The 22037-nt window shown below is 27.3% G+C and overlaps 4 protein-coding genes across 4 annotated transcripts; all 4 read left to right on the top strand.

Annotated features, from left to right (window-relative positions):
- The first annotated feature begins 1433 nt into the window (after positions 1 to 1433).
- LOC145189025 (C-type mannose receptor 2-like) lies at positions 1434 to 3725 on the top strand. The gene is made up of 3 exons (XM_090086567.1): positions 1434 to 1588; positions 1764 to 2012; positions 3039 to 3725. The coding sequence occupies exons 1-3, from the start codon at positions 1510 to 1512 to the stop codon at positions 3656 to 3658; spliced, it is 948 nt and encodes a 315-aa protein (XP_089942693.1). The 5' UTR covers positions 1434 to 1509; the 3' UTR covers positions 3659 to 3725.
- A 2294-nt stretch (positions 3726 to 6019) lies between these two features.
- On the top strand, positions 6020 to 8633 carry LOC149888960 (C-type mannose receptor 2-like). The gene is made up of 3 exons (XM_090086568.1): positions 6020 to 6133; positions 6313 to 6561; positions 7794 to 8633. Exons 1-3 carry the CDS (start codon positions 6055 to 6057, stop codon positions 8411 to 8413), a joined length of 948 nt encoding a protein of 315 aa, XP_089942694.1. The 5' UTR covers positions 6020 to 6054; the 3' UTR covers positions 8414 to 8633.
- Positions 8634 to 14508: 5875 nt separating this feature from the next.
- LOC149888959 (C-type mannose receptor 2-like) lies at positions 14509 to 16604 on the top strand. Its single transcript, XM_090086565.1, has 3 exons — positions 14509 to 14665; positions 14952 to 15200; positions 15918 to 16604. Exons 1-3 carry the CDS (start codon positions 14587 to 14589, stop codon positions 16535 to 16537), a joined length of 948 nt encoding a protein of 315 aa, XP_089942691.1. The 5' UTR covers positions 14509 to 14586; the 3' UTR covers positions 16538 to 16604.
- Positions 16605 to 18393: 1789 nt separating this feature from the next.
- Positions 18394 to 19739, top strand: LOC149888958 (C-type mannose receptor 2-like). The gene is made up of 3 exons (XM_090086564.1): positions 18394 to 18535; positions 18731 to 18979; positions 19053 to 19739. Exons 1-3 carry the CDS (start codon positions 18430 to 18432, stop codon positions 19670 to 19672), a joined length of 975 nt encoding a protein of 324 aa, XP_089942690.1. The 5' UTR covers positions 18394 to 18429; the 3' UTR covers positions 19673 to 19739.
- The last annotated feature ends 2298 nt before the right edge of the window (positions 19740 to 22037 follow it).

Below are 22037 nucleotides of genomic sequence, written 5' to 3'. Positions count from 1 at the left end.
AGATACTATGCTCCATCATCAAATAGCGAAGATAATGGTTTGGTACAAATAAACTTGATAGAATTAGCTACATGTTGGGGAAAAAGACCACATTTTTTAGAGTCTTAAAAAAACTAAAATACAATAGATATTTTTAGCTATAAGGAGTTTGTGCAACCTCATTCGAGTAGAATTAGCATTTCCGTTAATTGTTAAATTGTTAAAAACAGTTAAAAAGTTCCGTAAATAAAATCTTTGATGATTCCGATGCAAGTAATCGCAGTAGATTCGAATTCGATTTCGGTGGTCTTTAGTTCACTTTTGTATTACAATTTTTTTGTTCATTCGACCATTTAAATAGTTGACATTGTTTTGAACGTATAACAGCCGTCGTTGGGCTTTCAATCAGAACTTTAGAGTGGTATGCTATTGTAAAATGAAATGCTATTGTAAAACTCAGGCGTTTGATATTCTTTTTTTTTTTTTTTTTTGACCAATTCTTCTCATCCTTCATTCTTTCATGGCCAAAAATTGTTTTTAGGTACGCTTGATTAAGTCAGAGGTGGCCTGTCTCGAGATATTTTCTGCTTAAAAGTGATTTTTTTTTTTTTTGTTAAAAAATAGATTTGTCGAATATTTAAATAAAATTCTTAATTTCACTTTCTTTGTAATTCTTTTTCGACCTTAATTTTTAAAATTGTGTGATACTTATGTAAAGTATCATATATATATATATATATATATATATATATATATATATATATATATATATATATATATATATATATATATATGCGTGTAATGTCTCATATATACTATTAAACTTGAAACGATAAGGAAAACAATGTAAATAAAAAAACCTGTGCATATACATTTTTTAAACGTGAAAATTTTCACGAATTTTTAGGGAACACCCGGTATTCCTAAAATTCCTGATACTTTGTATTGCTTTAGCTATATATATATTTATTTAGATAAAAATTCTTTTTTTTGAAGTAGTTTATAATGTAAATGTTTTATTTTATTGTGCAAATGTTTTATCAAAAGTGCAAATAATCATTTGAAGACTTTATAATGGTTTTGAAAAATTCGCAGACTTTTTTATTGCAAGATTTTAAAAAAGCTTTCTAAAAAACGATTCTCTTATTTTAGACATTTGCTTTACCAAAGATAAGAAACAACTCTTATTCAACTTTTAAATATATCAAAATATTCCTCCATTCCAATTCTTCTTTAACAGGTTTAACTCGTTTTACAAAAACAACTTTTTAGTGCATTAAAACACTTTTAGGAAAAGGGGTTTCCTTCAAACACCAAAACGTTGAAATCATTCATTAGAATTATTAGATCTTATATCGCGTTATTTATCATCAGAAAAACTCTAAGAAAAAACTTTTGTATATATCATTATGACTAGATAAAATTTAGACTGGTTGCGTCATTGTTTACACAAATGTTGTAACATTTAGACATCTCCTATATTCATATGCAATCAAATAACCTTCATTTCCAACTTGTAGAGAAGAGAAAATGAATGCTCAACTCATCATTTTCAAATGCATTTTATACTTTTTTTTCGTAGACACTGCCACAGCGACTACCACTGATTGTAAGTTGTGCTCCCAGCGATTTATTTCTTGTGTATAGCTACAATTCTCTTTGGTTTCTAATAATTATTATCTTCTGTTTTTGGCACCATTTATTTCATCATTAACATTGAATCAAAAAGTAATATTAAAATTTAAGTCCGTGTAATGAATTGCGTGAGCTAAACATTTTTTTAGATCCATGCGAATCGGAAGAATGGAAGTACTTCCAGGGTTATTGCTATTGGAGTTCACTTTACCACCAGAGTCCGCTTCATCACCGCAGTAACTGGTTCAATGCTGCTCGAGAATGCCGCAAAAGAGATGCCGATCTCGCTTCCATTCAAAATCCAGGAGAAAACCACATGGTCTTTACATTGAACAGATGCGCTGACGCATGGACTGGTTTAGTGATGATTGACAGTAATTTGAAAACATCGCAAGCAGGTTTTCATATACTTAGTTCACATATTTTGCTCTTACACTTTTACATTTTAAGCAACGACTATCTTTAAAAGCGTTTTTCAAGGCGTTGTTGTTTGTGACGCTTTATGATCCTTTTTTTGTACGTGTCACTGAATGTCGTAAATATTTAGATATATTATGAGTTAAGTCCTATAATAAGAAACAGAATCTCTTGGCAAGTCTTAAAGTAAGAAATAAACTCACAATGAAAAGGAAGTCTTTCGTCGAACTAAGCTTCATTGTATAGGAAAAATTTGCAAAAATCATTGCATCTAAGTTGCATTTTTTTCTAAAAACTGGATACTTTGGTGTTGAATGACCAGATGATGTAAAAGCTATGATATAAACTTAAATAAGTTTTGCGTTTTGAGAGGAAAATAAGGGAGCATAATTTTTCTATGGAAATCTTTTTTTCGGATTCGTTTTTTTTCGGCTGCTCAAATGTTTAGTTATAAAACCTTATATATAATATAAGATTTCATACAAAACGTCATTTATTACTTCAGTATTTTTAAAAATCATGTAAATCAGTGGAAATGAACTTATTTAAAAAATGGCAACGTTGACCATTCAAATGAGTAAATTTATTGCCTAAAAGTACCGACATCTTGTTATTGGCATCTAAAGATAAAATGCCAAATTCTAAGGATTTACACAAGATAACAATTTTATAAAAAATTTCTTGTTACTTTGTTTAAACTTTATTCATTGCTACTAACATTATCATAAATCTATCATTATTTTTTATGTTCTTATCATTGTAATTGTTACTATTACTCCTATTATAGCTTTTTGCGTTGCTGAAGTTGTATTAATTCCGATGGTGTATTTTATGACTATAACTATTGTATAGTATATTTTATTTTCTTGTTATACAGTCATTATCATTTATATAAACTTTTTAGTTTCTTGTGATACTGTTATTACTATTGTTAATTACTGTCATGATAATATTGTCTTTCTTTAAAAGTAATAATCGTTTAAATAACAAATTTATCTTTATTTAAGGCTGGGAATGGTTTGACAACTCTCCCAGAAATTATGCCAACTGGCATCCACAGCATCCATTAAGAGATCACTTCGAATGCACTTCGTTGTATAATGCTAATGGTGCTTGGATAAACAGTTATCATTGTGGCAATACTCGTAACTATTATGTATGCAAAAAGCAAGCCACCGGAAGTGGCTTAACAAATTTAACAACTGAGTTTCACAAACTTCGAGGACCTTGCGACGATGGCTGGTTTGTGTTAGGGGAGAAATGCTACCATGTAAATCCAAACAAAGTGGATTATTTCGAGGCAATGGTTCAATGTCAGTATATGAAGGGTCAGTTGGTTTCAATTCACAACAGTAAAGAAGATGCTGATTTGACCAGAATATTTGATGCATGCGAAACACCGTGGATAGGACTTGAGAACACTGATCCCAACAAAGTGGGTGAAAACTCAGGATGGAAATGGAGCGACGGTACGCTAGTCGATTACCACAATTGGAAAGACGGAGGTATTACAAAAGACCAAACAAAGCAATGTGGCATGTTGCAGAGAGGTGCGAAATGGGAGAATGTGCCCTGTTGGGAGCTACACCCCTTTGTTTGCGAAAAATTGAAGCCTAAAGCAAAATAACTTTTTTTTTTTTATAATACAAACAGATTCTGATGTGTTAAATTGAAGAAGATGCCGTTTGCTCAAATTGTTGTTTTTCTTCATATTCTTTATTTTACCGTAGTATTATAATACAGTCCGTAGTACGAACCGTAGTATTATAATACAGTCATAAAGTAATAATAATAATAACCTTAATTAAGAAATAAAAGGCATAATATTGCAACAACAACATTAATATGCTATTAATAATCATTATGTAGTAATAATACCTTTTAATTTAGTAACAATTTCTATTAGTTTATAATAAAAACCTTGATATAGTTATAATATTCGTAATACGTATTCGAAAGCGTGTTTTAATATCAACAATAATAATCTTAATTTAGGAATAGTAGCCTTAAAATATTTGTAATAACCGTAAAGTAGCTATAAGTTGTAATCATAACCGCAATATAATAATAGTAACCGTATTATAGTAATTACTGTAATGTAATTAGTAATACCGTATAATATTAGATTATTTTCTCTATATATAATATACAATACTATATAATACTTTCTCCCTTAACCCCTCTGTAATAACTCTTTGAAAGATTTCGTTATTGATTTTTTTATTTGATAACAAAAATGTTTAGTTACAAGAACTGTTATTAAGTCATGACGAGAAAAACATCATAGCCTGTGACAATCTCACATCGTAAATATTTTTCGATGAATGAAAAATATCAATTATCCTAAAAAACTAGAATGAAGTTCTGACGGCCTGAAATTGCTCAACGAGGTTAATGGCGAATACTTTCTACGTTTGAGAACCTGCATCTTTAAAAATACTCTTAATCTTTTATAGTTTTATTAAATGATTTAATATCGAAGTTTTGTTATTATCTTTTTCAGAGATTAATTTCTAACAAAGCATTCTATATTTTTTTGAGAAAAAAGACCTTAGAAAATTAGGCTCAAACGTTTAAAGTTTCGTTTCTTTGTGTTGAAAGATTTTATGACTTCACGTTCTTTATCTTTTTGCTTGCACATGCGCTGGAATATCGCGAGATTAGAATTATTTTGTTCCATCTCCAAATTTAAAAGTTGGGAGAAAGTTTTTGATTTTTTTTCTTAAAGTAAAAATTATTTAAAATTTTAGCTTTAATTTTTAAAGAAATAATAACTTATGCTCTAAATAATTTATGTTTAAACAAATTATTTTAAAAAAAAATTGTAAAATAGAGCGTATTTTTAAAGCAATCTTATTTACTAAAATTAATAACTTATTTTCTCCCAACTATTAAAGTAGAAGATAGAACAAAATAATTCTAACCTCGCGATATTTGTTCATTTTTTATACTTATCTCCAATAAAAATATCTTCATTTCCGTCTTGTAGAGAAGAGAAAATGAATGCTCAGTTCATCATTTTCAAAAAATCGTGTTCGTCCAACTTCATTTGAAGAATTTTGCTCAAACTAATTTGCACAAAATTATTGTTGGGCGATCCCTTGTTTTAACATTATAAAGTTGTTTTAAACAAGGAAAAATAGTTTAATAAATTTTAAAACATGTCTTCTTTTATATCCAAAATCAACAAAAAGCTATAAAAATGAGCTGTTTTTTTTTTTTACAAAAACTCAACTTGTTAACCTCAAAAAGAAAGTTTGAAAGGAACAATCGGTGTTTTCTTATGTTTTGCATAATGATAACAGCAATACAATAATAACCCTAATTGCTATAACCGTATTATAATAATAACTCTAATATAAAATTATTTCCTTTTTTTTCTATAATGATACCATGGCTTTCTTAGTTAATACTCTTTTTTATATGTCTTTATAAGGTTTTATTTTTAAGATTTTTACTTAATAACAAATATGTTTAGTTGCAAGAACCGTTAAAAGATAAAGATAAGAAAAACTTCACAGTCTTCAATAGCCTAATATTCAGTGATAGCTTTGCATCGTAGCTTTTAATAACTTTGCATCATAGTGTATGGTAACCTCATATCGTAAATATTTCTCGATAAATAAAAAATGCTTAATTACCCCAAAATAGTAAACGAAATCCTGAAGGTTGAAGATTGTTAAACGAGAATGAAAGCGTATACTTCCTTTGTTTGAAAATATGCATCTTTAAAAGTACACTAAACCTTTCACAAGTTCGATTATTAAATGAGTTAACATCGAAGTTTTGTTCTTTTTTTTTTTTTTTTCGAAGAAAGTTATTTATAACACAGCATTCTAATTTTTTGAGAATAAAATAAGACCTCGGAAATTTAGGCTCAAAAGTTTAAGTTTCGTTTCTTTATGTCGAAAGATTTTTATGGCTTCACGTTCTTTTTTTTTTTTTTGTTTGCACATGTGCCGTAATATTTATTCATTTTTTTATACTTTTATATTTTCATTTCCGTCTTGTAGTAAAGAGAAAATGAATGCTCAGCTCATCATTTTCAAATGCATTTTATACATTTTTGTCGTAGACACTGCCACAGCGACCACCACTGATTGTAAGTTGTGTTCCCAACGACATATTACTTGTGTATAGCTACAATTGTCTTTAGTTGCTAATAACTATTATCTTCTGTTTTTTAATGGCACCATTTATTTCATCTTTAACATTGAATCAAAAAATAATATTAACATTTAAGTCCGTGTAATGAATTGTGTGAGCTAAACATTTTTTTAGATCCATGCGAATCGGAAGAATGGAAGTACTTCCAGGGTTATTGCTATTGGAGTTCACTTTACCACCAGAGTCCGCTTCATCACCGCAGTAACTGGTTCAATGCTGCTCGAGAATGCCGCAAAAGAGATGCCGATCTTGCTTCCATTCAGAATCCAGGAGAAAACCACATGGTCTTTACTTTGAACAGATGCGCTGACGCATGGACTGGTTTAGTGATGATTGACAGTAATTTGAAAACATCGCAAGCAGGTTTTCATATACTTAGTTCACATAATTTGTATTTACACTTTTACATTTAGAGCAACGATTACCTTTCAAGGAATTGTTGTTTGTGACCCTTTTCATGATCCTATTTTTGTACGCGTCACTGAATGTCGTAAATATTTAGATATATTATGAGTTAAGTCCTATAATAAGAAACAGAATCTCTTGGCAAGTCTTAAAGTAAGAAATAGACTCACAATGAAAAGGAAGCCTTTCGTCGAACTAAGCTTCATTGTATAGGAAAAATTTGCAAAAATCATTGCATCTAAGTTGCATTTTTTTCTAAAAACTGGATACTTTGATGTTGAATGACCAGATGATGTAAAAGCTATGATATAAACTTAAATAAGTTTTGCGTTTTGAGTGGAAAATAAGGGAGCATAATTTTTCTATGGAAATCTTTTTTTCGGATTCGTTGTTTTTTTGGCTGCTCAAATGTTTAACTATAAAACTTTTTACAAAACGTTATTTATTACGTCATTATCTTTAAAAAAATTGTAAATTAGTTGGAAAAAACTTAGTAATATGATGGCGAGGTCAACCAAATGAATCCAGTTCCCACTTGTTTAGCGACGAAATCTATCAAAATATTAAAATCTTAAGCACTTATACAAGATAACCTTTTTATAAAATTTTTATTAATATTCTTCATCTTTTTCTTCTTCTTCTTCTTTTTCTTCTTCTTCTTCTTCTTCTTCTTCTTATTATTATTATTATTATTGTTATTATTATTATTATTATTATTATTATTATTATTATTATTATTATTATTATTATTATTATTATTATTATTATTATTATTATTATTATTAGTATAATTATTATTATTATTATTATTATTATTATTATTATTATTATTATTATTATTATTATTGTTATTGTTATTCTTATTATTATTACTATTATTATTATTGTTGTTATTTTTATTGTTATTGTTATTATTATTGTTATTATTAATATTATTGTTACATTACATTTTTATATATCTTTTTGTTGCTACTATTCTTCTGTTGCTAAGGCTGATTCTATTATAATTGCTATTTTTATTATCATTATTATGACTATTACATTATTATAACTAGTATATTTTTATCTGAAATTCTTGTTAAACTTTTATTATTATTATTATTATTATTATTACTTTATAATAGCCATACTAATTCTGTCTTTCTTTAAAAATGATAATCGGTGGTATAGTTAACTTATCATAATTTAAGGTTGGGAATGGTTTGATAACTCCCCCAGAATTTATGCCAACTGGTATCCACAGCATCCATTAAGAGATTATCACGAATGTGCTACGCTGCATAACGGAAACGGTGCTTGGATAAACAGTATTCATTGTGGCAATACTCGTAACTATTATGTATGCAAAAAGCAAGCCACCGGAAGTGGCTTAACAAATTTAACAACTGAGTTTCACAAACTTCGAGGTCCTTGCGACGATGGCTGGTTTGTGTTGGGGGAGAAATGCTACCATGTAAATCCAAACAAAGTGGATTATTTCGAAGCAATGGTTCAATGCCAGTATATGAAGGGTCAGTTGGTTTCAATTCACAACAGTAAAGAAGATGCTGATTTGACCAGAATATTTGATGCATGCGAAACACCGTGGATAGGACTTGAGAACACTGATCCCAACAAAGTGGGTGAAAACTCAGGATGGAAATGGAGCGACGGTACGCTAGTCGATTACCACAATTGGAAAGACGGAGGCATCACAAAAGACCAAACAAAGCAATGTGGGATGTTGCAGAGAGGTGCGAAATGGGAGAATGTGCCCTGTTGGGAGCTACACCCCTTTGTTTGCGAAAAAAAGAAGCCTAAAGCAAAATAACTTTTTTTTTTTATAATACAACTGATTCTGATGATTCTGAAGTTGGTGTTTTTTTCTGGACCTTTAATTGATTTTTAATGGATCTTTAATCAATTTGATTCTCTTTACTAGGGTAATTTTATACTATATTTAGGGTTATTATTAGGGTTATTATTATAATACGGTTATTATAATTAAAGTTATTACAGTGGGTTGCATAAATATAGAGTCAGTTGATTTTGAATATAATTTTTTTAATGTTCTTTTAAATTTAAAGCAAACAAAAAAAGTTAATAATTTAAATTGTTTTAAATTTTTGTTAATAGTGGTTTTATAAACAAAATAAGAAAAAAAATTTTTTCAAAAAAAAAAAATTTAAGATTTTTTATGAGAAATATATACGACTCAAAACAAACAAAGCTCAAAGGTTTTCGATGGGATTGAGATTTAAGAACGAGCTGGCTCTGGCTGTTGGTAAAAGTTTACTTTCGAGGTTCTCTTTGTAGTTGCACTGGTTAATTCCGCCGTTATAAATGTTGTATGACCTTGTTTCTTTATGGAAAAAGCATCCCCATATTCCGACTGATCCTCCTCTGCCTTGTATCCTTGGTACACAAAAACGCTCTTTGAACTTTTCACCAGCCAGCCTCTTAATGATTAATCTTGACTTGCTATTTATTAGCTCAAAAATGGAGTCGTCGCTAAGAACGACTTTGGCCCAGTCTTCTACAGACCAGTAAAGTCTTTCTCTTCACTACTTTAATTTTTTTAGGCGATCTTAGACACGCAAAAGTGATTTTCGTGCAGCGACATAGCAATCTAAGCCTTTCTTATTTAGGCATCTTCGGACAATCCATCTACTAACACAAACGTTACCAGGCGTATTTGTGAACCCTTCAGCAAGTTCGCGGTAAGAAACTTTAGGGTCTTGTCCAACCTTTCGATGGAGATAACTTTGGTCTCTTGAAATTAGTTATAAAGGTCTAACAAGCCTTGGTAAATCTTTGACATCATTATGTAGCTCGTGGTTTTTCAACGTTGTTTGCACACATTTAAGCGAAACATTATACATTCGAGCTATTTCTCGTTGGTTTTTTGTTTTATCTTTTAGTAGACCTACAATATGCCATTGTACGTTGTCTGAAACAGCTTTTCTACCCATTTTTGTCTTTTTACTTTAGCAAATAATTACCAATGCGAATAACTCAAGATTTAAAAATGATAACTTAATTTTATTTTTGCAAGAACGTTTATATCGTTCGAAAGAAATCAACCACCAAATTTTAGATCGCTCGGATAACATTTCGTTAAGATATTTCAACTTAAGTCGTTAAATTTTAGTTGACTCTATATTTTTGCTACATTAGAAATACAGGTATGTTCTAATTGAATTAATAATTACTCAAGACTGGTTAACCTAATGAGTTCGAATTTTATACCATTCGATAGAGAATCAATTAATTAACACGTGTAATATGCTTTTAATCGTATGAATTTGTTGGTTTCAAAGATAATTTTGAAAAACAAAAATTTTGTATAAAAAAACTAGTGACTCTATATTTATGCAACCCACTGTATTATTGTATTACTGTTATCATTATTTAATTGCGATTAGACTGTGTAGTATTGTGAAGAGGGAGAACTAAAATAAAAAAGACGATCGATAAAGAAATATTCACAAGATGATTTACCAACTCTTCACATAAAGAAGTGATAAAGCGTTAGAAGAAAAGTTAAATACAACTCGGAAAAAACGTAAACACGAAGACGCGTAAATGATAAAGCGACAATAAGAAAAGTCAAAACAGCGATCGGAAAAGATACCCACAAGAGGACTCGTCCACTCTTCACATAAATAAATGATAATGCAAAAAGAATTAAGTTCAAAACAACAACTGAGAAAAGACGTAAACGCGAAGACTCGTAAACGATAAAGCGACAATTAGAAAAGTCAAAAACAACGATCAGAAAAGACTAAAACACGATGATTCACCGATCTATCACGTAAGTAAACGATAAAACGGAAAGAAGAAAAGTTAAAAACAACTGAGAGAAGATGCAAACACGAAGACTCATCAACCTGCCATACAAATAAATGATAAGATTTCGCAACTGGAAAACAAGCAAAAAAACTATAAAAGCTCAAAAAAGAAGGAGCCTAACAGTTGGTTGGGAGAATTAGAGATAGAGGGAGTCTTAGAGTGAGTTGAGAGATTTGGAAAGAGAAATTAGAGCGACTGATGAGTACGGTCGTCTCCTTAGAAGAAGAGATTTAAAAGAGGATTTTAAGAGAAAAGAGTTTTTAAGAGGTTTAAAGAGGATTTTAAAGAAGAGAAAAAATTTTGTGATAAGAAAAGTACTTTGATGAATAAGCAGTTTTATAATAAGTAGTTGAATAAAAGAAGAAAAGAAGAAGATTTTAATATTGATTGTTGGAGAAAAACCAAAAGATTTAATTAAAGAAGAGATATTTGTAATAAAAGGAAGATATAAAAGAAAGAGGAGTAATTGATATAAACAGTATTGAACACAGCAAGAAGCGTAACAGAATATTATTTGTATTATATAAAAGTTATAAGAATAAGAGTGCTAACCATTACACATTAATAGAACATTTTTTGAGTTTTATTATATTATAGAATATACTGAGAACGGCGAATATCAGTTTAGTCCTTTTAGATTAAATCTTGCCCATTCCTAACCAAACTTTTCCCAAACCTCGCCCTTACCTAACCAAGTACTCCTCAGACCACTAACCTCGATTCCAACCTCCATATACCTAATCCAAACAATACTAAACCCAAACTTTCCCCTTCTTTTTCCCCTTCACCTTCCTCTTACCCTTACCTTCACTTAACATTATACAAAAAATAAAATTAAATTAAATAAATAAAGTGAAACATAAAAACGCCACCCTTACAGTATCAATCCATTTTAATGCAAAACATAAGAAATCACCCATTTTTCCTTTCAAACTTGAGTTTTTCTTAAAAAAAAAAACAGCTCATTTTTATAGCTTTTTGCTAATTTTGGATATAAAATGAAGACATGTTTTAAAACTTGTAAAAATATTTTTCTCTGTTTAAAACAACGATACAATCTTAAAACGGACAATGGTATTATTGTCGTTATTATTATGATTATTATTATTATTACTATTATTATTATTATTATTATTATTATTATTATTATTATTATTATTATTATTATTATTATTATTATTATTATTATTATTATTATTATTATTATTATTATTATTATTATTATTATTATTATTATTATTATTATTATTATTATTATTATTATTATTATTATTATTATTATTACTATTATTATTATTATTATTATTATTATTATTATTATTATTATTATTACTATTATTATTACTATTATTATTACTATTATTATTACTATTATTATTACTATTATTATTATTATTATTATTATTATTATTATTATTATTATTATCATTATTATTATCATTATCATCGTTATTATCATTTGTTGGGAGGTACACCCTTTTGTTTGTGAAAAAAAGAAGCCTAAAGCAAAATAACTTTTTTTTTTAATAATACAAATAGATTCTGATGCGTTAATTTGTAGAAGAACGCTTTTGCTCAAATTGTCGATTTTTTCTTAACCTTCTTTAATCAATAATAGCTGTAATATGAGATTATTAACCGTAATATTAAAATAACAACATTAATATGATAATAATAATCGTCATATAATAATATAACTTTAATTTAGTTACAATTCCTATAAATTTATAATAAAAAATCGTAATATAGTTATAATAATCGCAATACAATTTTGAAATAAAAAAGTATCGTTATTCGATAATGATATTAGTAATACCACAATAATAACGGCAATAATAATAATAATAATAATTGAAATAATATTGATAATATAATAATAATAATAACAATAATAGTAATAATATAAATAATAATGAAAATAATAATAATAATAATGCAATAAAAAAAATAAAATAGTAATAATAATAATAATAGTAATGATAATAATGATAATAGTAATAAAAATAGTAATGATAATAATAGTAATAATGGTAATATAATATCAACAACAATAAAAATAATAATAATGATAATAGTTAATAACATTAATGCAATATCAATACTAATAAAAGTAACTAAAAAAAAATAATAATAATATGATATTAATAATAAAAAAAGTAATAATAATAATATAATATCAATAACAATAATAATAATAATATAATAGTAATAATAATAATAATAATAATAATAATAATAATAATAATAATAATAATAATAATAATAATAATAATAATAATAATAATAATAATAATAATAATAATAGTAATAGTAATAATAATAATAATAATAATAATAATAATAATAATAATTAAAATATTAATGATAATATAGCAATAATAAAAATAATAACAACAATAATATTATTAATGATAACATAATAATAATAATAATAATAATAATGATAATAATAATATAAATATTAATAAAAAAATAATAATAACAATAATAATAATAATAATTAAAATATTAATGATAATATAGCAATAATAAAAATAATAACAACAATAATATTATTAATGATAACATAATAATAATAATAATAATAATAATGATAATAATAATATAAATATTAATAAAAAAATAATAATAACAATAATAATAATAATAATTAAAATATTAATGATAATATAGCAATAATAAAAATAATAACAACAATAATATTATTAATGATAACATAATAATAATAATAATAATAATAATAATGATAATAATAATATAAATATTAATAAAAAAATAATAATAACAATAATAATAATAATAATTAAAATATTAATGATAATATAGCAATAATAAAAATAATAACAACAATAATATTATTAATGATAACATAATAATAATAATAATAATAATAATAATGATAATAATAATATAAATATTAATAAAAAAATAATAATAACAATAATAATAATGATAATAAAATTAATAGTAATAATGATAGCAATAATAAGATTGATAATAATAATAGTAATAATAATAATAATAATTGAAATATTAATGATAATATAATAACAATAAAAATAAAAATAATAATAATAATAACAATAATAAGAACAATAATAATAATAATAATAGTAATAATAATATTAATAGGAATTTGTAACTGTGTGGCCAAGTTTTTTTTTGACGGTTGAAATTTTGATAAAAGATCGATACTTTAAAATTTTTTTTACAGCATTTATTGATTGAATAAAACGTCGGTAACGTACAATAAGAACCGTTGTGGCAGGCAGGAATCTCTATAGTCAAAATCCGTATATTAAGGCTAATAAATTTAAATTTTTAGGGATATTCCTTAAGCGAAAAAACCCAAAACTAATGTGGCTGCCGTTAAATTTAAACTATGTGGCGATTGCCACAATGACCACCCCTTAGATCCGCGCCTGCATATACGTATTATATATGCTATTAAACTTGAAACGATGAGGAGAATAAATTAAATATAAAAACCTGTGCATAAACATTTCTTTAATCGTTAAAATTTCCACGGACTTTTAGGGAACACCCGCTATTCCTGTAATTCCTGATACTTTGTATTACTTTAGCTTTATATATATTTATTTAGACAAAAATTCTTTTTTATAAAGTGGCTAATGATGCAAATGTTTTATTTTATTGTGTAAATGTTTTATCAATCGTGCAAATAATTAAATGAGTTTTAAAAATTTGCAAACTTTTTATTGCAAGATTTCAAAAAAGTTTTCCGAAAACGATTTTCTTATTTTAAACATTTGCTTTACCAAAGATAAGAATCAACTCCTACGCAATCTTGAAATACATCAAAAGATTCCTCCATTCCAAATCCTGTTTAACAGGTTAAACTTGTTTTACATTAACTACTTTTCGGTGCATTAAAACATTTCTGGTAATAGTGGTTTCCTTCAAACACCAAAACATTGAAATCAGTTATTAGTATTAAATCATTAAATCTTTTATCTCGTTATTTGCTATCAGAAAAATATTTAAATTTAAATTGTAGAAAAATTTAGTTTGGTTGCGTCATTGAGAGCATACAAGGGTTTATTTGTTTGCACAAATGTTGTAACATTTAGACATCTCCTATATTCATATGCAATCAAATAACCTTCATTTCCAACTTGTAGAGAAAAGAAAATGAATGCTCAGCTCATCATTTTTAAATGCATTTTATATCTTTTTGTCGTGGACACCACCACCTCGACCACCACTGATTGTAAGTTGTGATCCTACCCAGCAAACATTTAGTCTAAAAAAGACGTCTTAAATATGTCTTTTAGACGTATTAGACGCTTTTTATACCTCTAAAAGACATCTTTTTTAGACTCGATGTTTGCTGGGTAACGACTCATTACCTTTTATAACTATAATCAATTTTTATATCTAATAAATAATAAATACTATTTTTAAATGGCACATGGATTTCATCATTAACATAGAATTAAAATGATATTAATATTTAAGTCCGTGTAATGAATTGTGTGAGCTAAACATTTTTTTAGATCCATGCGAATCGGAAGAATGGAAGTACTTCCAGGGTTATTGCTATTGGAGTTCACTTTACCACCAGAGTCCGCTTCATCACCGCAGTAACTGGTTCAATGCTGCTCGAGAATGCCGCAAAAGAGATGCCGATCTTGCTTCCATTCAGAATCCAGGAGAAAACCACATGGTCTTTACTTTGAACAGATGCGCTGACGCATGGACTGGCTTAGTGATGATTGACAGTAATTTGAAAACATCGCAAGCAGGTTTTGAAATATTAAATTCACATATTTTTATTTTTTTGCATTTATACTTTTAAATTTTGAATTTATACTTTTACTCGTTGCTGTTTGGTAATTGAAAGCCAAGTTTTGGAAATTTTTTATCTTTAAAATTTATATAAAATGTCTTTATAATGCAAAAAATAGTAAAAGTTGTTAAACATAAGTTGCACTTTTTTCTAAATATTAGATACTTTGACGTGAAATGACCAGTTGATTTAAAAGCTATGGTATTAACTAATTGTAATAAATTATATGGTATTAAATAAATATGGTATTAAATTCTGAGGATTTACACAAGATAACAATTTTAAAGTTCTGAGTTACTTTGTTTAAACAGTTTTCGTTACTATTAAGACTTTATATATATATATATATATATATATATATATATATATATATATATATATATATATATATATATATATATATATATATATATATATATATATATATATATATATATGTGTGTTATAATTATTATTATGTTATGTTATTACTTTTTTTATTGTTACTTCCATTCATATTATAGTTTTTCTATTGCTGAGGCTGTTTTAGCTATCATTACTGCTTTTATAACTATAATAATTTTTTTTATTTTCTTTTTCTACTGTTACTATTATTGTTTAATTATAGTCATATTAAATTTGCATTTCTTCAAAAGTAATAATCGTTTATATAGTTAGCTTCTCTTTATTTAAGGCTGGGAATGGTTTGATAATTCTCCTAGAAATTATGCCAACTGGCATCCACAGCATCCATTAAGAGATCACTTCGAATGCACTTCGTTGTATAATGCTAACGGTGCTTGGATAAACAGTATTCATTGTGGCAATACTCGTAACTATTATGTATGCAAAAAGCAAGCCACCGGAAGTGGCTTAACAAATTTAACAACTGAGTTTCACAAACTTCGAGGACCTTGCGACGATGGCTGGTTTGTGTTAGGGGAGAAATGCTACCATGTAAATCCAAACAAAGTGGATTATTTCGAGGCAATGGTTCAATGCCAGTATATGAAGGGTCAGTTGGTTTCAATTCACAACAGTAAAGAAGATGCTGATTTGACCAGAATATTTGATGCATGCGAAACACCGTGGATAGGACTTGAGAACACTGATCCCAACAAAGTGGGTGAAAACTCAGGATGGAAATGGAGCGACGGTACGCTTGTTGATTACCACAATTGGAAAGACGGAGGTATTACAAAAGACCAAACAAAACAATGTGGGATGTTGCAGAGAGGTGCGAAATGGGAGAATGTGCCCTGTTGGGAGCTACACCCTTTTGTTTGCGAAAAAAAGAAGCCTAAAGCAAAATAACTTTTTTTTTTTAATAATACAAATAGATTCTGATGCGTTAATTTGTAGAAGAAGGCTTTTGCTCAAATTGTCGATTTTTTCTTAACCTTCTTTAATCAATAATAGCTGTAATATGAGAATATTAACCGTAATATTAAAATAACAACATTAATATGATAATAATAACCGACATGTAATAATATAACTTTAATTTAGTTACAATTCCTATAAATTTATAATAAAAGATCGTAATATAGTAATAATAATCGTAATACAATTATGAAATAATAATGTATCGTTATTCGATAATGATATTAGTAATACAATAATAATAACGGCAATAATAGTAATAATAGTAATAATAATAATAATAATAATAATAATAATAATAATAATAATAATAATAATAATAATAATAATAATAAATATAACTATAACAATAATAAAAACTTCAATAATTATAACAATCATAATAATAGCATTGTCAGTTTTAACTAGGGATCGCTAGGGTAGAGTGTACTAAAAATTTAGTGTATAGTTTACCGTATAGTATACCGTAAAGTATACTGTAAAGTATAACGTAAGCTAAATTTTTTACTAATTGATTTTTTTGATTAATTATATTATTAACTTGTTTCAGATCAGAGAAATCTGTAGAATAATCTTAAATCATAAAACGGTCAAGTGCAGCACAAACAGCGTGGTATAAAAATATAACAACTAACAAATAAAAGTTTTTACTAAGTAAATCTAAGAAACAAAAATTGAATGAAAAAAAATACTTTAATCATGATAAGTGAAATAATAGACATGGTCCAGTAACTTAATTCATTAAGAAAATATTATTATCAGATTATTAAAAAAGTCCAAAAATATTTTACAAACAAAAGTAAATGGGCATACTAATCTGTATAATAACTTTAATATACCAAGTTTACGATAAAGTATACCGTAAAGTTAGTATACCGTATACTCTAACCGGCGATCCCTAGTTTTAAAATTGTAAAGTTGTTTTAAACCGGGAAAAATAGTTTTATAAATTTTAAAACATGTCTTCATTTTATATCCAAATTAGCAAAAAGCTATAAAAATAAGCTGTTTTTTTTTGTTTTTTTTATAAAAACTCATTTTGTAAGCCTCAAAAATAAAATTTGATAGGAATAATGGGTGGTTTCTTATGTTTTGCATTAAAATGGATTGATACTACACAGTCTAATCGTAATTAAATAATGATAACAGTAATACAATAATAATAACCTTGATTATAATAACTGTATTATAATAATAACCCTAATAAAAAAAATTAATACCTTTCTTTCTATAATAACAACATGGCTTTCTTAATTATTACTCTTTATTACATGCCTTTGTAAGTTTTAATTTTTAAGATTTTTACTTAACAACAAATATGTTTAGTTGCAAGAACCGTTACAAGATAAAGATAAGAAAAATTTCATAGTCTGCAATAACGTCATAGTCAGTGATGGCTTTGCATCGTAGTTTGTGATAACCTCACATTGTAAATATTTTTCGATAAATGAGAAATGCTTAATTACCATAGAATACCAATACGAAAGTCTGACGGCCGCTAAACAAGGATGAAAGCGAATACTTCCTTTGTTTGAGACTTCGCATCTTTAAAATACACCTAATCTTTTATAGGTTTGTTAAATGAATTAAAGCTTTTTTCTTCTATTTCGAAGAAGACAATTTATAATACAGCATTCTATTTTCTTGAGAAATAAAAGACCTAGGAAAACTAGGCCCAAAAGTTAAAGTTTCGTTTCTTTATGATTGAAATTTTTATGACTTCACGTTGTTTGTTTTGTGTTTGCACAAATGTTGTAATATTTACTCAACTTTTATACTTACTTGCAATCAAAGTATCTTCATTTCCTTGTTGCAAAGAGAAAATGAATTCTCAGCTCATCATTTTCAAATGCATTTTATACTTTTTTGTCGTAGACACTGTTACCTCGACCACCACAACCACCTCTGCCAACTCGACCACCACTGATTGTAAGTTGTGCTCCCATTGATTTATTACTTCTATTTAACTAAAACTGTCTTTAGTTTCTAATAATTATCATTATCTTTAATAGGTATGATTATCTTTAAATGACAACATTTCTTTCATCATTAACATTGAATTAAAATACAATATTAATATTTAAGTCCGCGTAATGAATTGTGTGAACTAAATATTTTTTTTAGATCCATGCGAATCGGAAGAATGGAAGTACTTTCAGGGTTATTGCTATTGGAGTTCACTTTACCACCAGAGTCCGCTTCATCACCGCAGTAACTGGTTCAATGCTGCTCGAGAATGCCGCAAAAGAGATGCCGATCTCGCTTCCATTCAAAATCCAGGAGAAAACCACATGGTCTTTACTTTGAACAGATGCGCTGACGCATGGACTGGTTTAGTGATGATTGACAGTAATTTGAAAGCATCGCAAGCAGGTTTTGTCAGTAAACTATTAATTATTATTGCTAAATGGAAGGTAGTTATTTACGTATTTTATCTCTTTTTAAGGCTGGGAATGGTTTGATAATTCTCCCAGAAATTATGCCAACTGGCACCCACAGTATCCGATCAGAGATTACCACGACTGCAGTTTAATGTATAATGCTAATGGAAATTGGATAAATAGTCATCACTGTGGAAATGCGCTCAACTATTACGTATGCAAAAAGCAAGCAACTGGAACTGGATATGCGAGTTTAGCAACAGATTTCCAAAAACTAAGAGGTCCTTGCGATAGCGGATGGATTGTGTTTGGTGAGAAATGTTATAACGTAAATGTAACTAAAGTAGATTATTTTGAGGCAATGATTCATTGTCAATCAATGAAAGGATGGCTTGTCTCAATACATAGTAGTAAAGATGATGCAGATTTAACACGAGTCTTTGATGCATGCGAAACACCGTGGATAGGACTTGAGAACACTGATCCCAACAAAGTGGGTGAAAATTCAGGATGGAAATGGAGCGACGGTACGCTTGTCGATTACCACAATTGGAAAGACGGAGGCATCACGAAAGACCAAACAAAACAATGTGGGATGTTGCAGAGAGGTGCGAAATGGGAGAATGTGCCCTGTTGGGAGCTACACCCTTTTGTTTGTGAAAAAAAGAAGCCTAAAGCAAAATAACTTTTTTTTTTAATAATACAAATAGATTCTGATGCGTTAATTTGTAGAAGAAGGCTTTTGCTCAAAATGTCGATTTTTTCTTAATCTTCTTTAATTAATAATAGCTGTAATATGAGAATATTAACCGTAATATTAAAATAACAACATTAATATGATAATAATAATCGACATGTAATAATATAACTTTAATTTAGTTACAATTCCTATAAATTTATAATAAAAAATCGTAATATAGTTATAATAATCGTAATACAATTATGAAATAAAAATGTATCGTTATTCGATAATGATATTAGTAATAAAATAATAATAACGGCAATAATAGTAATAATAATAATAATAATAATGATAATAATAATAATAATAATAATAATAATAATAATAATAATAGTAATAATGATAATAATAATAATAATAATAATAATAATAATAATAATAATAATAATAATAATAATAATAATAATAATAATAATAATAATAATAATAATAACAATAATAATAATAATAATAATAATAATAATAATAATAATAATAATAATAATAATAATAATAATAATAATAATAATAATAATAATAATAATAATAATAATAATAATAATAATAATAATAATAATAATAATAATAATAATAGTAACAATAATAATGTTGAAAAATCTTTAAATTGGGAAAATGTGCCCTGTTGGGAGCTACACCCTTTTGTTTGTCAAAAGGAAAAGCCCACAACAGAATGAAAGATGCAATTTTTTACATTATCATTTACATAAATTATATCAATTAACATCATCATCAATACCATCATCATCACCATTATCATCATCATTATCATCACCATCGTCATGGTTGTTGCTATTGTCATTATCGTCGTTGTCAAGAGAATGATACCATGATAATACTATGATGGTGCCATGATGATACCATAACGTTGATGACGAACATTTGTTAAAGATATGGCTGGCACTACAACTTTGTTATACTTTTTTAATAATATTTTTAAATCATGCGAAAGATTTTCGTGTTCTTGATATTTTTTTCTCAAAATAAAATAATAATTAGTATGTACAATTTATTTTCATAACTTGCTAGCAGAACGGTATAAAGTTCTAAATTAGTTTCGAAGCTTTATCATCCTTCAAAAAAAACCCGACGCTGTATAACGTAACATGCTGAGCAAGATTCCTCTTCCCGCTCATTATTTTATTAGAAAAGTAATAAGAAGAACACCGAAGTTTTTTTGACCCAGGGGTTTAAGCAATTAAAAAAACTTTGACTGGGTTTTCGAGTTGTGGAATATCTTAGCATGACGTCATGCCCATGATGTGGTCTGAAAACTAAGAATCTCACATTAGAAAACTTTAATTTTTCGCCTCTGCCAAATAGATATTCTGACAAAGTTTTTTTATGTATCAACTTTCAAGTGGTATTCATGGTTTAATCTATGGTTTAGCTCATGGTTTTTATGAGAAAAACGTCGTAAAAAAAAAATCAAAAAGAAAAAAAATTGACGTCACAAAAAGCTTGAATTCCACTGCGGTCTTCAACTGTTAAACAGAATGATAAAAGTGGATTCCTTTTTATCGTTAAATGAAATTCATTTAAAAAATCACATGATCTTTATTACATATTCCCCATGTTGCCAATATTCTGCCACTAAACATGAAACGTCTGTTTGTTTGGCATTTAGACGAAAGAGCTCCTTTGATCTTTATCAAATAAATCGTTTTGTTACAAAGCAAAGTGTGAAAAAAAAAATTCATTCGCTTGCGATAAAACGAAACTGAAAGTAAGCATTTTTTCACCTATAAAATTCAACACAAATAAATTAACCACCGGACATTCGTTTAATACAACCGCTTTAACCTCGAAAAACGAATAATTTGATAAGTATTCGTTTTTTAATAAATAAAAGAAGGAATTAATAAAGCGAGGAAAATCGTTTCGATATTTGAAACGTGACAACAGGCTTTCCAAACCTTCATATTTTGTTTTAAGTTGACAATTTAATTGAGGAGAGCAGAAACATAAATATTTGATTCCAAGGCTGGTCCGAAGGTGGTCACAAATAATACCGAAGGTGGTCACAAATAATACCGAAGGTGGTCACAAATAATACCGATTATGTATTATAACTTTTATTTTGAAGATCAGACCGTTTACGCTTGTTACGTCACTTATTTTTAAGCCAACTTATCACTAAAATTATTTACTCTATTCACACAGATGTTAAAGTCGTTAAAATAAGTTTAATTGGTTTTTAATAGTTGCCATAAGTGTACATATGCCATATGGCGCACTTATTTTAATTTGGCGTATAAAAAGAAACCCCGACATCATAACCGCGCATAATTAATAGATCGGCATGTCCCCC

The sequence above is a fragment of the Hydra viridissima genome, unplaced genomic scaffold (genome assembly GCF_058129835.1).
Source record: "Hydra viridissima isolate aposymbiotic clone 2 unplaced genomic scaffold, HvirCarnegie_v1 scaffold_5, whole genome shotgun sequence".
NCBI lineage: Eukaryota > Metazoa > Cnidaria > Hydrozoa > Anthoathecata > Hydridae > Hydra > Hydra viridissima.
This window is presented reverse-complemented; position numbering and strand designations above follow the sequence as displayed.

Coding starts and splice junctions, on each gene's coding strand:
- LOC149888960 (XM_090086568.1), top strand. CDS start 6,055: ATGAATGCTCAGCTCATCATTTTCAAATGCATTTTATACATTTTTGTC. Junction 6,134..6,312: donor CACAGCGACCACCACTGATT/GTAAGTTGTGTT, acceptor ACATTTTTTTAG/ATCCATGCGAATCGGAAGAA. Junction 6,562..7,793: donor TTTGAAAACATCGCAAGCAG/GTTTTCATATAC, acceptor TCATAATTTAAG/GTTGGGAATGGTTTGATAAC.
- LOC149888959 (XM_090086565.1), top strand. CDS start 14,587: ATGAATGCTCAGCTCATCATTTTTAAATGCATTTTATATCTTTTTGTC. Junction 14,666..14,951: donor CACCTCGACCACCACTGATT/GTAAGTTGTGAT, acceptor ACATTTTTTTAG/ATCCATGCGAATCGGAAGAA. Junction 15,201..15,917: donor TTTGAAAACATCGCAAGCAG/GTTTTGAAATAT, acceptor TCTTTATTTAAG/GCTGGGAATGGTTTGATAAT.
- LOC149888958 (XM_090086564.1), top strand. CDS start 18,430: ATGAATTCTCAGCTCATCATTTTCAAATGCATTTTATACTTTTTTGTC. Junction 18,536..18,730: donor CAACTCGACCACCACTGATT/GTAAGTTGTGCT, acceptor TATTTTTTTTAG/ATCCATGCGAATCGGAAGAA. Junction 18,980..19,052: donor TTTGAAAGCATCGCAAGCAG/GTTTTGTCAGTA, acceptor TCTCTTTTTAAG/GCTGGGAATGGTTTGATAAT.
- LOC145189025 (XM_090086567.1), top strand. CDS start 1,510: ATGAATGCTCAACTCATCATTTTCAAATGCATTTTATACTTTTTTTTC. Junction 1,589..1,763: donor CACAGCGACTACCACTGATT/GTAAGTTGTGCT, acceptor ACATTTTTTTAG/ATCCATGCGAATCGGAAGAA. Junction 2,013..3,038: donor TTTGAAAACATCGCAAGCAG/GTTTTCATATAC, acceptor TCTTTATTTAAG/GCTGGGAATGGTTTGACAAC.